Source organism: Nanorana parkeri, unplaced genomic scaffold (genome assembly GCF_000935625.1).
Source record: "Nanorana parkeri isolate BGI_ZX_2015 unplaced genomic scaffold, ASM93562v1 scaffold1857, whole genome shotgun sequence".
Lineage (NCBI taxonomy): Eukaryota > Metazoa > Chordata > Amphibia > Anura > Dicroglossidae > Nanorana > Nanorana parkeri.
Window position 1 is genome coordinate 115,596 of NW_017308125.1, and position 13,162 is coordinate 128,757.

At 42.5% G+C, this 13,162-nt stretch overlaps 1 protein-coding gene across 1 annotated transcript in view; it reads left to right on the forward strand.

Moving 5' to 3' along the window:
• Positions 1-12,775, forward strand: part of PTP4A2 (protein tyrosine phosphatase type IVA, member 2) — a 54,528-nt gene extending 41,753 nt beyond the window's left edge. Inside the window, exons 4-6 of the mRNA XM_018571879.1 lie at positions 5,485-5,615; positions 7,610-7,684; positions 10,877-12,775. Of these exons, the coding sequence (XP_018427381.1) occupies positions 5,485-5,615; positions 7,610-7,684; positions 10,877-10,985 (315 nt within the window). The 3' untranslated portion in view covers positions 10,986-12,775. The remainder of the gene's footprint in view (positions 1-5,484; positions 5,616-7,609; positions 7,685-10,876) is intronic.
• The last annotated feature ends 387 nt before the right edge of the window (positions 12,776-13,162 follow it).

The following is a 13,162-nucleotide window of genomic DNA, read 5'->3' on the forward strand; positions in this document are numbered from 1 at the left end:
TAGGAGGGGCAACGGAGCCCGGGAAGCACGGCGGGGGGGTCCGGCGGGGGGGGCGGCCCCTTCTTCGGGACGCAGAAGCGATCTGGCGACAGGTAAGTCGCCAGGATCGCTTCTGTTGTAAAGCAGACAGTCGGCTCTACAAGTTTAAATAGAGTCCCGGCGACAAAAGTCACCGGGAGTCTGTTTTAAACAGCCCCGATGCTGGCGACGTACACTGTACGTCGTCAGTCACGAAGGGGTTAAAATAAAATAATATAATTTAATGGCGAGATCATATTCATTCTTACTGCATAGCTCTCATCCCTTGCATATGACACAGAAAGAACATGTGCAGGAAGGAAAACATTACCAAACATACTTCTCTCCTGTACTCCTCTTACCAGATGCTTTTGTCTGGGGGAATCCGATTGGCTGCACGCTTGAATCCGCATCCTGACACGCAGATTCATGTGTGTGAGCCGATTGGCTTGAAATTAAATTTTTCATCTCGCCTAGCTGAGCGCAGGAGAGGATATTGCTTGGCACACTGCACGCAAAGCTCCTCGCACCGCCACTATCCTTTGTTGCGTGCTGCTCTGTGTGCAGTGTGTCACAGGCTTTAGGAGCGGTTCACACCATCTCCAGTGTGTTCTGGCAGAGTTAGTTGCCAGAACCCACCAGATCGCATAGTGGAAGCCTCCTTGCGTTCTGGGGCGACATGGGGCGTGTCGATGCCGTTCAAGACAATTGCGCCACAGACCCCTACCCGCCAACACCCCTACCCGCAGTGCGATGTCCTGGTCCGATTGCAAAAAATAGTGAGTGGCACCGTCGTGCCCCCTTCCGTTCCATAACGCAGGAAGGCTTCCACTATGCGATCCAGTGCGTTTCGGCCACTAACCGTGCTGGAACACACTTGAGATGGCGTGAACTGGCCCTAAATGTGTTCGCTGCACACCCCACATCAAATCGGGTCTCCTGCCTTGCCAGAGAGAGTTTTTTGCTTTGTTGCAGGATTGTGTAAATCACAGAACTGGATGGCCAGAAATACAAATCTTTTGTTCGTTTGGAGTTCAACTTTAAAGGAGAAGTATTGAAAGAATACAATGTACTCTACTAGGGCTGCAACAACTAATCGACATAATCGATTATAATCGATTATTGAAAAAGTTGATACCCAATAGTTACAGCCAGCATGTGACACTGCAGCTGTCACACGCGGCTCTACAGCTCGAGAACTGAGCGATCGCAATCTACTGATCGCTCAGCTCATGGCTTCTCCCTGCATCAGTCACTGCCCCCCACAGGGATTCCCCCCTCCCCTCTCTCTGTTTCTCCAGCGCTTATTGAAGGGATGGACAGGGGAGAAGCGGTCACAGGTGGCCCTGGCTCTAGAGAGGCAGGGCCAGCTGTCAAACAGCTGCAGTGCGGCTTTGCACTGTCGTCAAAGAATGGGCCCGCTATATGCTGACTTTGGGTCGCAGGAGTACATTGGTAAATGTACTCCTTTTGACCCAAAAGAAGTTTGGCTTTAGTTTTCTTTGGATAAAGAGACATGACCAATAAGGACAAAGATGGTGAATGTTTTGTGATTTAAAAGCCAGGAGCATGCTGGTAGGGTTACATTCTGGCAGATGCACCCTTATTTGATAGGAGACCTGAATGGATGAGCTTACTGTAGTGAAAGTGTGTACTAAAGTATAAGATTCAATGCAAACAAAAAAGCAATGTGTCAAGTACAGAGATGCTATTTGTGCCATCTAGTGGGAAACTGTCATTTGAAAAGGGGTTCTTTGATACAAAGCTTTGCATACACAGACTTGTGAATCTAACGGTGAGGAAGGTTAGTTGGACAAGAGAAACAAATCCGCCTTGTCTGTGTAAGTGCTTCTTTGGAAGCACTGATTATTTTTCCAGTTACATAGAAGTGATGTTCTACGGTGCAAAAACATCTCCTTAAAAAGTTTACAGTACGATAACAGGACTGGAGCACAGCATGGTGAAGGTTGCTAATAACAGGTAACTGCTGATTTATTTGAATGGACAACACGGTAATCAAAATGGGTCAGCATATCAAAGTACATGGTCCTTTCAGTAAGTGTAGACATGAGATTGCAGGAGCCAAGTGCAGGAGTCTAAAATCTGACTGTATATTTCAGAGAAAAAGGATGATATCTGATTATTCTTCACATTAGAAGTTGATCAGAAAAACAAAACAAAGTTTAATGGAGTAGATGGAACACAATAATAAATGAACTACTTCTTACCTCTCTAAGGGCTTGTTCACACCATTACTAATAAAGGAAAAATAGTCCAGGATTCCTTACATTATGATTATAAATCAGTAGCTCAACTACCATCTTGCTTATACCTCTGACTGACATTAACAATTAAATCAGCAGACAAACAATTTTTGCTGTTCCGTAAAGGATGGAAAAGCTAAACCGCAAGTACTTGGCAGACCAGAGGGAGCTTTAGTTAATTCATTTTATTTTGGTATCAAAAAGTTAACAAGATTAATTTTATTCCCCACATTCCATTTCTCTGTACACAATAAAATGCGGGGAATAAAAATAATCTTAACTTTTTAATACCAAAATAAAATGAATTAACTAAAGCTCCCTGTGGTCTGTAAAGTACTTGCTGTTTAGCTTTTCCATCCTTTACGGAAGAGCAAATATTGTTTGTCTGCTTGTTCACACCATGTCTGGTATGTTATTTCTGGGCACTGTTCACACCAGCGCAGTTTTTTCCAGTTCAGACAAAAGAAAATACTGGTTGTCTCTTTCTGTGCTCTGGAACACATGTAAATGCATCAAAAATGCATGCAAACACACTGGACTGCACCTGCAAGCCCATTTTAAGCAAACACAAAAAAACCTGCACCAGAAAGGCGGCAAAAACGCACTGCGCTGCGTTTGCAGATCTGGTCCGGACATGGTATGAACATAGCCTTGTACCATGGTGTGGTCCTCGTTCCAACACCAGTATAATTACCAAGATTTACAGTGTACTGAGCCGAATCAACTCAACAATATGAACTATAGAACAGGGCTCCTTGTATTCCAACACAGGAGGTTATGAAGCAAATTGGGAAGTTCTCTTTAAACTGATTCCTTAATGAAGTCAACACAACTGCAGTCATTTTAGTATTTATCAAATGGCTCAGCATGAATTACCGTGGCTCATATGAAATTAAGGAGATTATGAATATTGTAGGACATTTTGATGGAAAATTACATCTTCAGAGTTTACAATAGGACTTTTGTGTCCTTGAATTTAATACTTTTAATTTACCCTGGTATGATTTTGCAGACCCTTATCCAGGATAGGCTTAACACAAGTATAAGCTTTAAATGGATTACCCTGTTTTTTCATGATCATGCTTAACAGCAAAAGAGGGCCATAAGTGTCAGTCCTCCTGATCTTATAGTTTTTTTGTTTTCATTTTTTCCCCTTTTTATTGTTGAAGTCTTCCCCAGTGCTCCTTGAAGACCCCAACACCTCTTGCATGCAATGAAATTCATCTGACTGTCTATTTTACAATGTCCAGCAGCACAGTCCACCGCTCAATTTACTTTTTGTAGTTTGTACTTGGCCCTCTGCTTCAAACTTGCTATAACCAGTATCGATGGGTGTCTTTTTGGACTACAGGGGCTTTTTACACCTAGGCGTATTGCAAAAGCGCGTCTGTCGCGCGGTTTTTACCGCGATTCGCGGTAAAAAAAGTCACGCGACCCCGAAGGCTACTTGGCTGTATTCCAATAGAAAACGCCCTACAAAACGGGCCAAAGTAGTACCTGTACCTTTTCAGGCGTGGGCCGCTTTGTAGCGCGTTCGGGACGGGCGGAAATACGGCAAGGTGGGAACGAGTCCATTGACTCCAATGCAATTTATATTTTTGAGCGTTTTGTAGAGCGTTCTTCGAGCGTAGAACGCGCTACAAAACGTTCAGGTGTGAACGAGGGCTAAAGCTGTACAGTATGGCCACACTAATATAGAATTCAGAAGACTAAGGGGCAATACATGTATACCCGGGAACACATTCTGCAGAGACAACAGTGGAAAAGGCCAATAAAAGCTGGGTGCCATCCTAATTACTTTTGACCTGCTTGGTCCTTGGATGTGTACAGCCCTGCTTAAAGGAGAATTATGGGATGAGTGCGAGAAGAACCACGTTCCTGCATTGCTGTCCACTGTGTGGCAGGATTGGGGAGGTAGGTCAACTGTGCCAGGGATGCCGACAACCTGAAGCTATAGTAAATGTGGATGAATTTTGCCTTGAAGTGTTTGTACTGAGTGGGACACCAGTGAAAAGCTGCTATTGACACATGGCTCTGCTCACTAGCAACACTTGTCTTCTGAGTATGGGATGAGTGCAATAAACTCATCTCAATAGTTAACCGATGCGTGACACTGAAGCTGTCACACGTCGGCTCTATAGCTCAAGAACTGAGCAATCCCATATCACTTATCATTCAGTTCATGATCTTCTCCCTGCAGAGAGCGATGACTGTAATTCACCCCTCCTCCCCCCTCTGTTCCTCCAGCGCTGACAGAGAGCCAGAGCCAGCTGTCAATCAGGCAGCGGGGTGGAGACTGAAAATATTGTCGGGATCCGCCTCGGCTGCTGCATGGCTCTGCACAGTCAGCATATAGCGGGCAATAGCCCATCATATGCTGAGTTTTAGGTGACAGGAGGATATTATTAAATGTCCTCCTGTGACCCTAAAGAGAACTACAGTTAAAAAAAAATTTTGCCATAGTTTTCTTTTAACACAAGCTTATGCTAGTGTTGGTTTATCAATGGGTCCTGAGAGAATGGAACCCCAAGCAAATGTTCTTCCTGCTCGTCTGTAAGAGAGGCACTTGCAGTGGCCATGTTTACAGTGAATGCAATATCAAGTTTGTAACATATGTAAACACAATTTACATATACGTGCACAAATCCTCACTTCTGGTGGATCACTGGTAAGCTGAGCGGCCTTTATGTTTGGTTCAACTGGCGATAAAAAGTAGATTTTTGTTTAGGTAAAGATTGTGGCTATTTTCTTGCCAAGGACGATGTCCGTTTTCTTTTCAATGCACTGGAATAAAAGCCTAATTATAACTAGGAACTTTTCAGGGAATGAATTAACTCGTTTTCTTCATCTCTGTCTTAAATGCTGTCTTCCTCTGCTTTTTATATTCAGCAAATTCAGCTTAATTTGGCATTCGTATGTAACATCTTCTTAAATCTAAACTTTTAGAAATTCTTCCTGAAAGCTGGCTTTGATTCTTAAGTTTACTTAAAACTATTCAGATTTACTCATCAGCTTGTTATTGCTTATACACTTGGCATGAAGGGATGTAAACATATGAAAATATGCTTTTTTAATCTCAATAATTTACACCGTCTTTAAACACATTATGGTAATGTTTTAGATCACAGGGAAAACAAATTAAATGTGCTAAACTGCCGCTTTTTCTCAATTTCTTTCTGCTATCTATTTTGCTCCCATTTAGGACTGGCCATTTGATGATGGAGCTTCACCCCCTACGCAAGTAGTTGACGATTGGCTGAATCTATTAAAAAATAAATTTCGAGAAGAACCACGTTCCTGCATTGCTGTCCACTGTGTGGCAGGATTGGGGAGGTAGGTCAACTGTGCCAGGGATGCCGACAACCTGAAGCTATAGTAAATGTGGATGAATTTTGCCTTGAAGTGTTTGTACTGAGTGGGACACCAGTGAAAAGCTGCTATTGACACATGGCTCTGCTCACTAGCAACACTTGTCTTCTGAGTAAATCTCTGAATGCAGTCATATGAGCCTATTATGTGGCATTAGGCTCTATATTGTGATGCTTTTTAGACCCTCGTGCTAGCCACTGAGTGCTTTCCAGTTTCAGACCCATGCCACAACCTTTAGTGTGACTCACTCTATGTAGGCTCTCTCTGCATGCACTGGACTTTACCTTATGTCACTTTCCAGTAGCCTGTGCACTGTTTTAGTATGTTGTGGAGTAATAGCCAGTTTTAGAGCTGGTAGGAGTGACCCAGTCCCTGTCAATACATTAATAAGACCTGCTATGCTGCAGCAAAGGGAACTACATTACATTTTTAGCTGTTGGGTGCCTTTTATTCTTTTGAAAAATTCATGCCCTTTTTATTGCGGAAACGGTTTAGCCTGAGGGAACATAGTGTTGATGTCATCCAATGGAGACCATGTTGGCACGCACTTCTAGTTCCTTTGCTACCCATCAGCTCAGAAGAAAGCATTTTCCCCCTGCTACTGCTATTTGATGTGCATTGTAGATAATTCGGTCTGTGTCTTCTACTGACCGCCTACAGCGACTTGTTCACTTTCAACTGCCCACGACCCTTCCAGCTCCTATGATCTTAATTTAGAAGTATGCAGGGCTTTGTCTCACCTTGGGTTATTTGCTTACCACTATTCGGGGCAATAAGCCTGTTAAAAAAACATCCTGCCGCAATGGGTGACCTTGTTCCATACTTCCCTTCTGTTTTGGGGAGCAGTTCTCCAGCGTCCTTAGAGGGCGCTGATGCCTGTATATTTTGGTTTCTGTGACTATAACTCCGCTGCCTGAGCCTGATTTTTTTTTTTCTCGATTAATCTTTTTTTCTTGAAGTCTGCTTGTTTACAAAACTGAAGCATGACAGTAGGGGACGGAATTATATGGGAGCTGGCTTTTATAGTTTGTTTGCCAGTGCCCACCTAATGTAGGTAGCTACATATAACTGGTATGTCCAAAAAGTCTACATTCCTGTGTTTTCTCAACGGACAAGATAAAGATTTTATAGGAAGTACAAAAATATTTTTCTTTGTAATGCAGTAGAGTAGGCAGGTTTACTCTGGTGGCTCCTTTGCATTTCTGCAATTCAAGTTTCAAGGGTTGTCTGGCCACACTAGTGAGGAAGAGGAAACTGCTCAATCTGTATGTATAGTTTCACGCAAGGTGCTTTTTGGATGGGTTGCAAGATATCAGTAACAGAAATGAAGCAGCATCTGGTGTATTTGTGATGGATAATTGGTGTGCCACGGATCTGTTTAATTAGCATACAACACTTATTATACTCGAGCTGGCGGGCGCTGCCTGTGGGCACATGGGGCTGCGAGTGTTTATAGGAGGGAACGTTGCAGAGTTCAATCTGGCAGCATGGCAAGATACAGATGAAAAAACGCTGAGCAGTGGGATAGAAAAGAACTTTGGATAATGTGCCCTGAGCCCAGGGTGTACTGATTTGGATGATAAGCTTTCAGCACAGCCTGTGTATATTTTATAGTCTAAATTGACTGTGAGAGCGAGATGATGAATGCGTGTACATTTAACCTTTTACTGCATTCCAATGCCGGAAGGCTGTTGCTGGTGTGTTCTTCATCAGGATAAATGATTTTATGAAGAAGTATTCTTGTCTGATTTCAGATTCTGTTTTTCAGAAGGCTAGTTATTATTCAACATTGTATTGTGTGCTGCTTTTCCAATAGATACACGAGATTCAAACTATGACTTGGTTTTAATCCAATTACTAATTTTTTTCCTGGTGTCTATGCTTCCAGGGAGCGCCAGGGATCAAGTCTGTGAAATGCATACACTGCTAATCTTTGCTGTTTTTTTTTTTTTTCCCAGGGCCCCTGTGCTGGTTGCTCTAGCACTGATTGAATGCGGGATGAAGTACGAGGACGCTGTGCAGTTTATCAGGGAGTAAGTGAGCTAATTAACAGCATCTCTTCTTTCCCCTCCGTGTCTCTTGCGTGCTCTCTCTCTGCCTTTACCTCATGAGACCTCCACTCTGGGTAAACAAGGCTGCGCACAAACTGATTGTTAAACAGTTTTCCTCACACCTTGTTGAAGCAAGAAATAAACGGCTCACAAGAAAAATGTGGACCTGTATCAAATGCAGCTCATCAACATACAGCTAATATATTAAAACCAAACTGAATATAGAAAGTGTAAAGTAACTTTAATTTAGAACTCTGTTCTCCATAATCCAGAATGTACTAGCTTTTACCTGTCACGGCATTTGCATTTCTGTTAATCCAGCTTTGTGATTTCTGTGCCCTTGCCACACGGCATAGCGATGGTGGGAGAAACCCCTATTTGCTTGTTTAGCTTTGCAGCTTTCTGCATCACTCCTTCACCTCCCAGGCTTCTCATTAGACAATCCGTCATAACATTACTGATACATTGGTCATTGAACAGGCAGATCTGTAAACTATAAAGCTATACCTGGAATTAATGGATTAGTATTCCTGGCAATGCAGTGTGCCTGAAATTTTGCTTTAGGTGGAGCATTTTGTTTATACATTAACCAATTTGCGTCTAGAGCAATATGTTAAATGTTACACACGTAATCTGCATTTTTGTCAAAAAAATGTCTTAATAGAATTATATATTTTCTGAAAGCAGAGGCCCTGTAGAATAAATGAAGAAAAAAATGTTATATCGCATGATAGGAAATAATACACTAAAACGAATTCTAGTGTACAACAAAAATATAATCAATTTTTTGGTAAAGTATAAAAGATGGCGCCATGTTGGGTAAATAAAAACCAAACATGTCGAGCATTAAGATTGGACACGTCTTACTAATATCTCCTTTGCACACCGTTCCGATCTACCCCAGAATCCAACGGGTGCTGGACCAACTGGTGGGTGGCGCCACAGTATGCAATCTAGAAGATATGTTGTCCGCACACTATTCTGCTTCGGAATATCTTTATTCATATTCCTTTAGCATGACATATGGCTGCAACATTTTGGAGCCTCACAGAGCCCCTTTGTCAGGCAAAGTGTCATCGAGGACACTTTGCCTGACAAAGGGGACCTGTGAGGCTTCGAAACGTTGCATCCATAAATCGCGCTAAAGGAATACGAATAAAGATTATATTCCAAAGCGGAATGTTGTGTGGACAACATTTTCTAGATTAAAATTGCACATGACTGTGCAATGGCAAAAAAATTACAGTACAAAAATTGCCTTAGGTGACAGCTTTAAAGCCTTTACCGCTCTTCAATTTAGAGTTAACAGTGAGTTACAGTGCTACAATTACTGCTCTCACTCTGATGTTTGCAGCGATATGTAACCTGTGTTGCAATTGCCGTTTTTGCATATAGGTGCACTTGATGTGTGTTTGTATGGAGGGGCACACTTTTCTTATTTTCTTAATGTGTCACTTTCATTTTTAACTTGTTGTTTTTGTTTTTTTTGTCACTTAACATAATCACATAGGGGACTAACAAACCCCTATGTGATAGCACAGTGGAAGTGGTGGGTACTCTTTCTGGAGACATCAGGGGTCTATCAGACTCCTTATGTCTCCTATAGACCTCACAGAAGCTGATGACGCACAATTTGTGCTTCATTAGCTTCTTCTCCAGCTGACGACATTAGCTTCTTCTCCAGCTGACGAAAGAACAGCCTAAAACCAGAAGTGACGAAATCATCTTCACTTCCAGGTTCAGCAGGCGGAGGGGAGATCAGCCACTGGAAGTAGCACACTTTCTAGCATCATACAGGTGATCTCTACAGCCACCTGATCACTTGTGTATGAAAGTCGACCGTCTGCTAAAAAGAACAGTACCGAAGCAACGGTCTTGGTTTAACCACTTCAGGATTTTTCCGTCCAGATACATATTGCGGTCCTGAAGTGGTTAACCACTAATTTTAATAGGCAAGCAAAGCTAGTGATAACCTTCCTGAATGTTTGCAGAGTTTTACTTATTTATTATTGGTATTTATATAGCTCTGACAATTTACGCAGCTCTTTACATCGTGCGCATTCGCATCAGTCCCTGTCCCCAAGGAGCTTACAATCTAGGGTCCCTATCTCGCATGCATACATACAGGGCTGATTTAGACACGACCCATCAACTTACCAACATGTCTTTGGAATGTGGGAGGAAGCCGGAGTACACGGAGGAAACCCACGCAAGCACAGGAAGAACATGCAAACTCCTTGCAGATAGTGTCCTGACTGGGTTTTGAACCAGGGTTCCCCAGTGCTGCTAGGCAGAAGTGCTAATCACTACCGCATTGCTTTCAATATTTATTAAAACTGCATCACAGATCAGACCAATGAATGCTGTCATGTTAACACGCATCACATTTATGTGGGTAAAGATGCTTAAGAGTAGCCCATAAGTGATCACATAGTGCTGGTCTTAGAAAGCTCACCCTGTTCTACAAACTGTCACTGAATCATCATGTATTAAATGTGTACTTAAAGGAGAACTATGGGGGTCAGTGTTTTTCCCCATAGTTCTCCTTAGGGTAACGGGAGGACACAAACTAGCGTCCTCCCGTCACCCTAAGCTCAGTATACCGCGAGCTACAGCTCATCGGTATTCTGAGACGCCGGAGCGGATCCCGACTTAGATGACAGGATCCGCCCAGCTGCGTGAGTGACAGCTGGCTCTGCCTATCTAGAGGCAGAGCCAGCTGTACCCGCCCCCTCCCCCGTCCGTTCCGCCAGTCAGCGCTGGCAGATCGGAGCGGGGAGAGGGGAATCCAGCCCCTCCCCCTGTCTATCTAGAGGCAGAGCCAGCTGTACCCGCCCCCCCCCCCGTCCGTTCCGCCAGTCAGCGCTGGCAGATCGGAGAGGGGAATCCAGCCCCTCCCCCTGTCACGGCAGAGAACCGTGACAGGATCGAGAGGGGAGCGAACGCTAGTATGTGTTTGCTCACCTCACGATCTACTGAGCCGACCTGTGACAGTCTCATTGTCACAGGTCGGCTAGAACTATGAGGTGAGTGAAAAGCACTCACCTCATAGTTCTCCTTTTAACGATGAAAAAATATATATTCGATTACTTCATTTAAAATAAACCTTAAAAATCATTGTTTTTTTATATATTATGGTTGCTATAAGTAAACATTTTTTATTTCTTCTTTTAGAAAGCGGAGAGGTGCATTTAATGCCAAACAGCTGCTGTACCTGGAGAAGTACAAGCCCAAGATGCGCCTGCGATTCAAGGATAACAACGGACACTGCTGTATGCAATAATGTGGAATTGAACACAGCGGTTTGAACCAGGCCTTTGTGACCGTGGGCAATGGGTCAAGATGAGATGTATGATCCTACAACAGAAGACTGGTCTCTCACCTCCGTCCTTTCAAAAGCAACTGTAATAGGTGCCACGATCACCAAATAAAATGCAACTCTAGTTTGTTTTCCTCCTACTTCATTTGGTAAATAGACAGATTAAAGAATTGCTACATCCATATGTAACTTACCTTTTGACATCAGCTTCCAGGAGAGAATTAACGAGCTTAGGTTTATCAAATGTATCTCTGCTCAAGTATTGAATATTACATTGGACTGCAGAGAGCATCTATGAAGAGTTGGAGTGGAGAGCACGTACACAAATCCCTATATTAAAGTGCAGTAAGATACTGGGGCAGTTGTTTGGACCAAATGAATGTGAAGTTGACAATATTTGTGTTTTTTAAATCCCTTCAGCTCAGGGGTAGGAGGATGAGCAGTATATGTAGGTGACCTTTATTTTTCCTAATTTCATGCAGACTCCAAAGTATCTACTCTTTCTCTCTAGCAAATGATCCAAAGTGAGGTCTGCAGGACATGTTGTGTGACTGAACATCTGTACTGCTCAGGGCCCATCACATCTCTTTGCTGCCATAGCCAGTTGTAACGACGCTTTGTTTGAACACTGCCTTTTAGCCTTAAGCCAAAATCCCTCTTTGTGTTTTCGGTGGCAGCTAACAATCCAAAAAAAACACTTTAAAACAAAATGAAATCTTCTAATCTCCCCTCATTCTGTCCAAAACAAGACTCTTTCTGGTATAACTGCCATAGAATACAAGGCTGATGCCAAAACATAGATATGTATGCGATTTAAAACCCGCAGCCGTATTTTGCACTGCATCTGTTAAACTGCTGCTTTATTCCAGCAGCATTAGGTGCTGCTTTCATTAGGCTTTTCTATTACGTGCAGTTTTGTTTTCCTTTCCCCCTCCTCCATCTCTTATGAATTTCTAGCTGCAGTATCACAGAAAGTGTACTCTGTAACCTGCCTTGCAAGGTGTATTGCTTGCTGTTGGGCAACAGAGGTTACCAATTTTAAATCCTAGGTAATATTTAAGGTAATATGTGAACGAGTTAATTTGCTTTATTGAAACTCTATTATGCATTGTTAGGGCAAGCTGCTGTGAAGAGATGTATTGTATTTCAAGGCAATCCTCTTACACAATCCAAACCTGCGTTAATCAGGGCAGTTTCACATACACTCAACAATGCGTGATTCAAGTGCGCTTCAACCACCCAACCCTAGTTCATCCAATCAATGACACAGTCCTGATTTTTAGGACTGCATGGCGTGTGCAAGCAAGAGTTGCAATATATACTATCACTGTTTTAAGAACCTCATGAACTTGAAAACATTGTGTTGCTGCTTAAAAAAAAGATCAAGGGAGTGATGCATACTTCTATGTAAACATCACCAAATTTCATGTCGTCTAGTCCTGTCTGGCTGCATTTTTTACAGAGACTTTGCCCGGTGAGTTCTAAAATACTTTTCTCCCTTGTACGTTCGATAGTGGGAATGTTGTGCCTAAATCCCCTTTTCTTCCCACTTATGATAGAATATTACTTACAAGGGTCAAACAGCAAGTGCTTGTCAATTGTAACTTATTTTTAACTCAATTTGTTTACTGCTTTTGTGAGACACAGTGACTAAAGGAGGTGTCGAGACAGAGGTGATCTAAGTGTAAATCAATAAGTGCTAGAAAATTCCTTGATCTCATGAAACGTGTTCAATAAATATTTTACACATTCTACAAGTTGGTGTCTGTGTTTTTCATTGATTTTTTTTTTTTCTTCGTTACAGTGCATTAATTGGGTTTCTGCGGAGAAGATGAAAACAAAATATGGTGCAATTTATCCTTTAAAATTAGACCCACTTTTATATTCACTAAGAGCAGAGCATAGGGAAAACTTACAAAATGTTGTTAAACTTTCGGCGAGCCTAAGGCAGCTTTGTTGAATCTTTTTAAAGCAACTTTTAACTTCAGTTTGGGAATAATAAACTTTAATATGGGATAATGGGAGTTCAGGCTGTCACTTTAAGGGCTAATGTACACAGGCCCATGTAGGGGCGTACAACGTAACTTTTTTCCATGCGCGGTGTGTACAGCCACCATGGACAAGAAGTGGCTTTACATAGG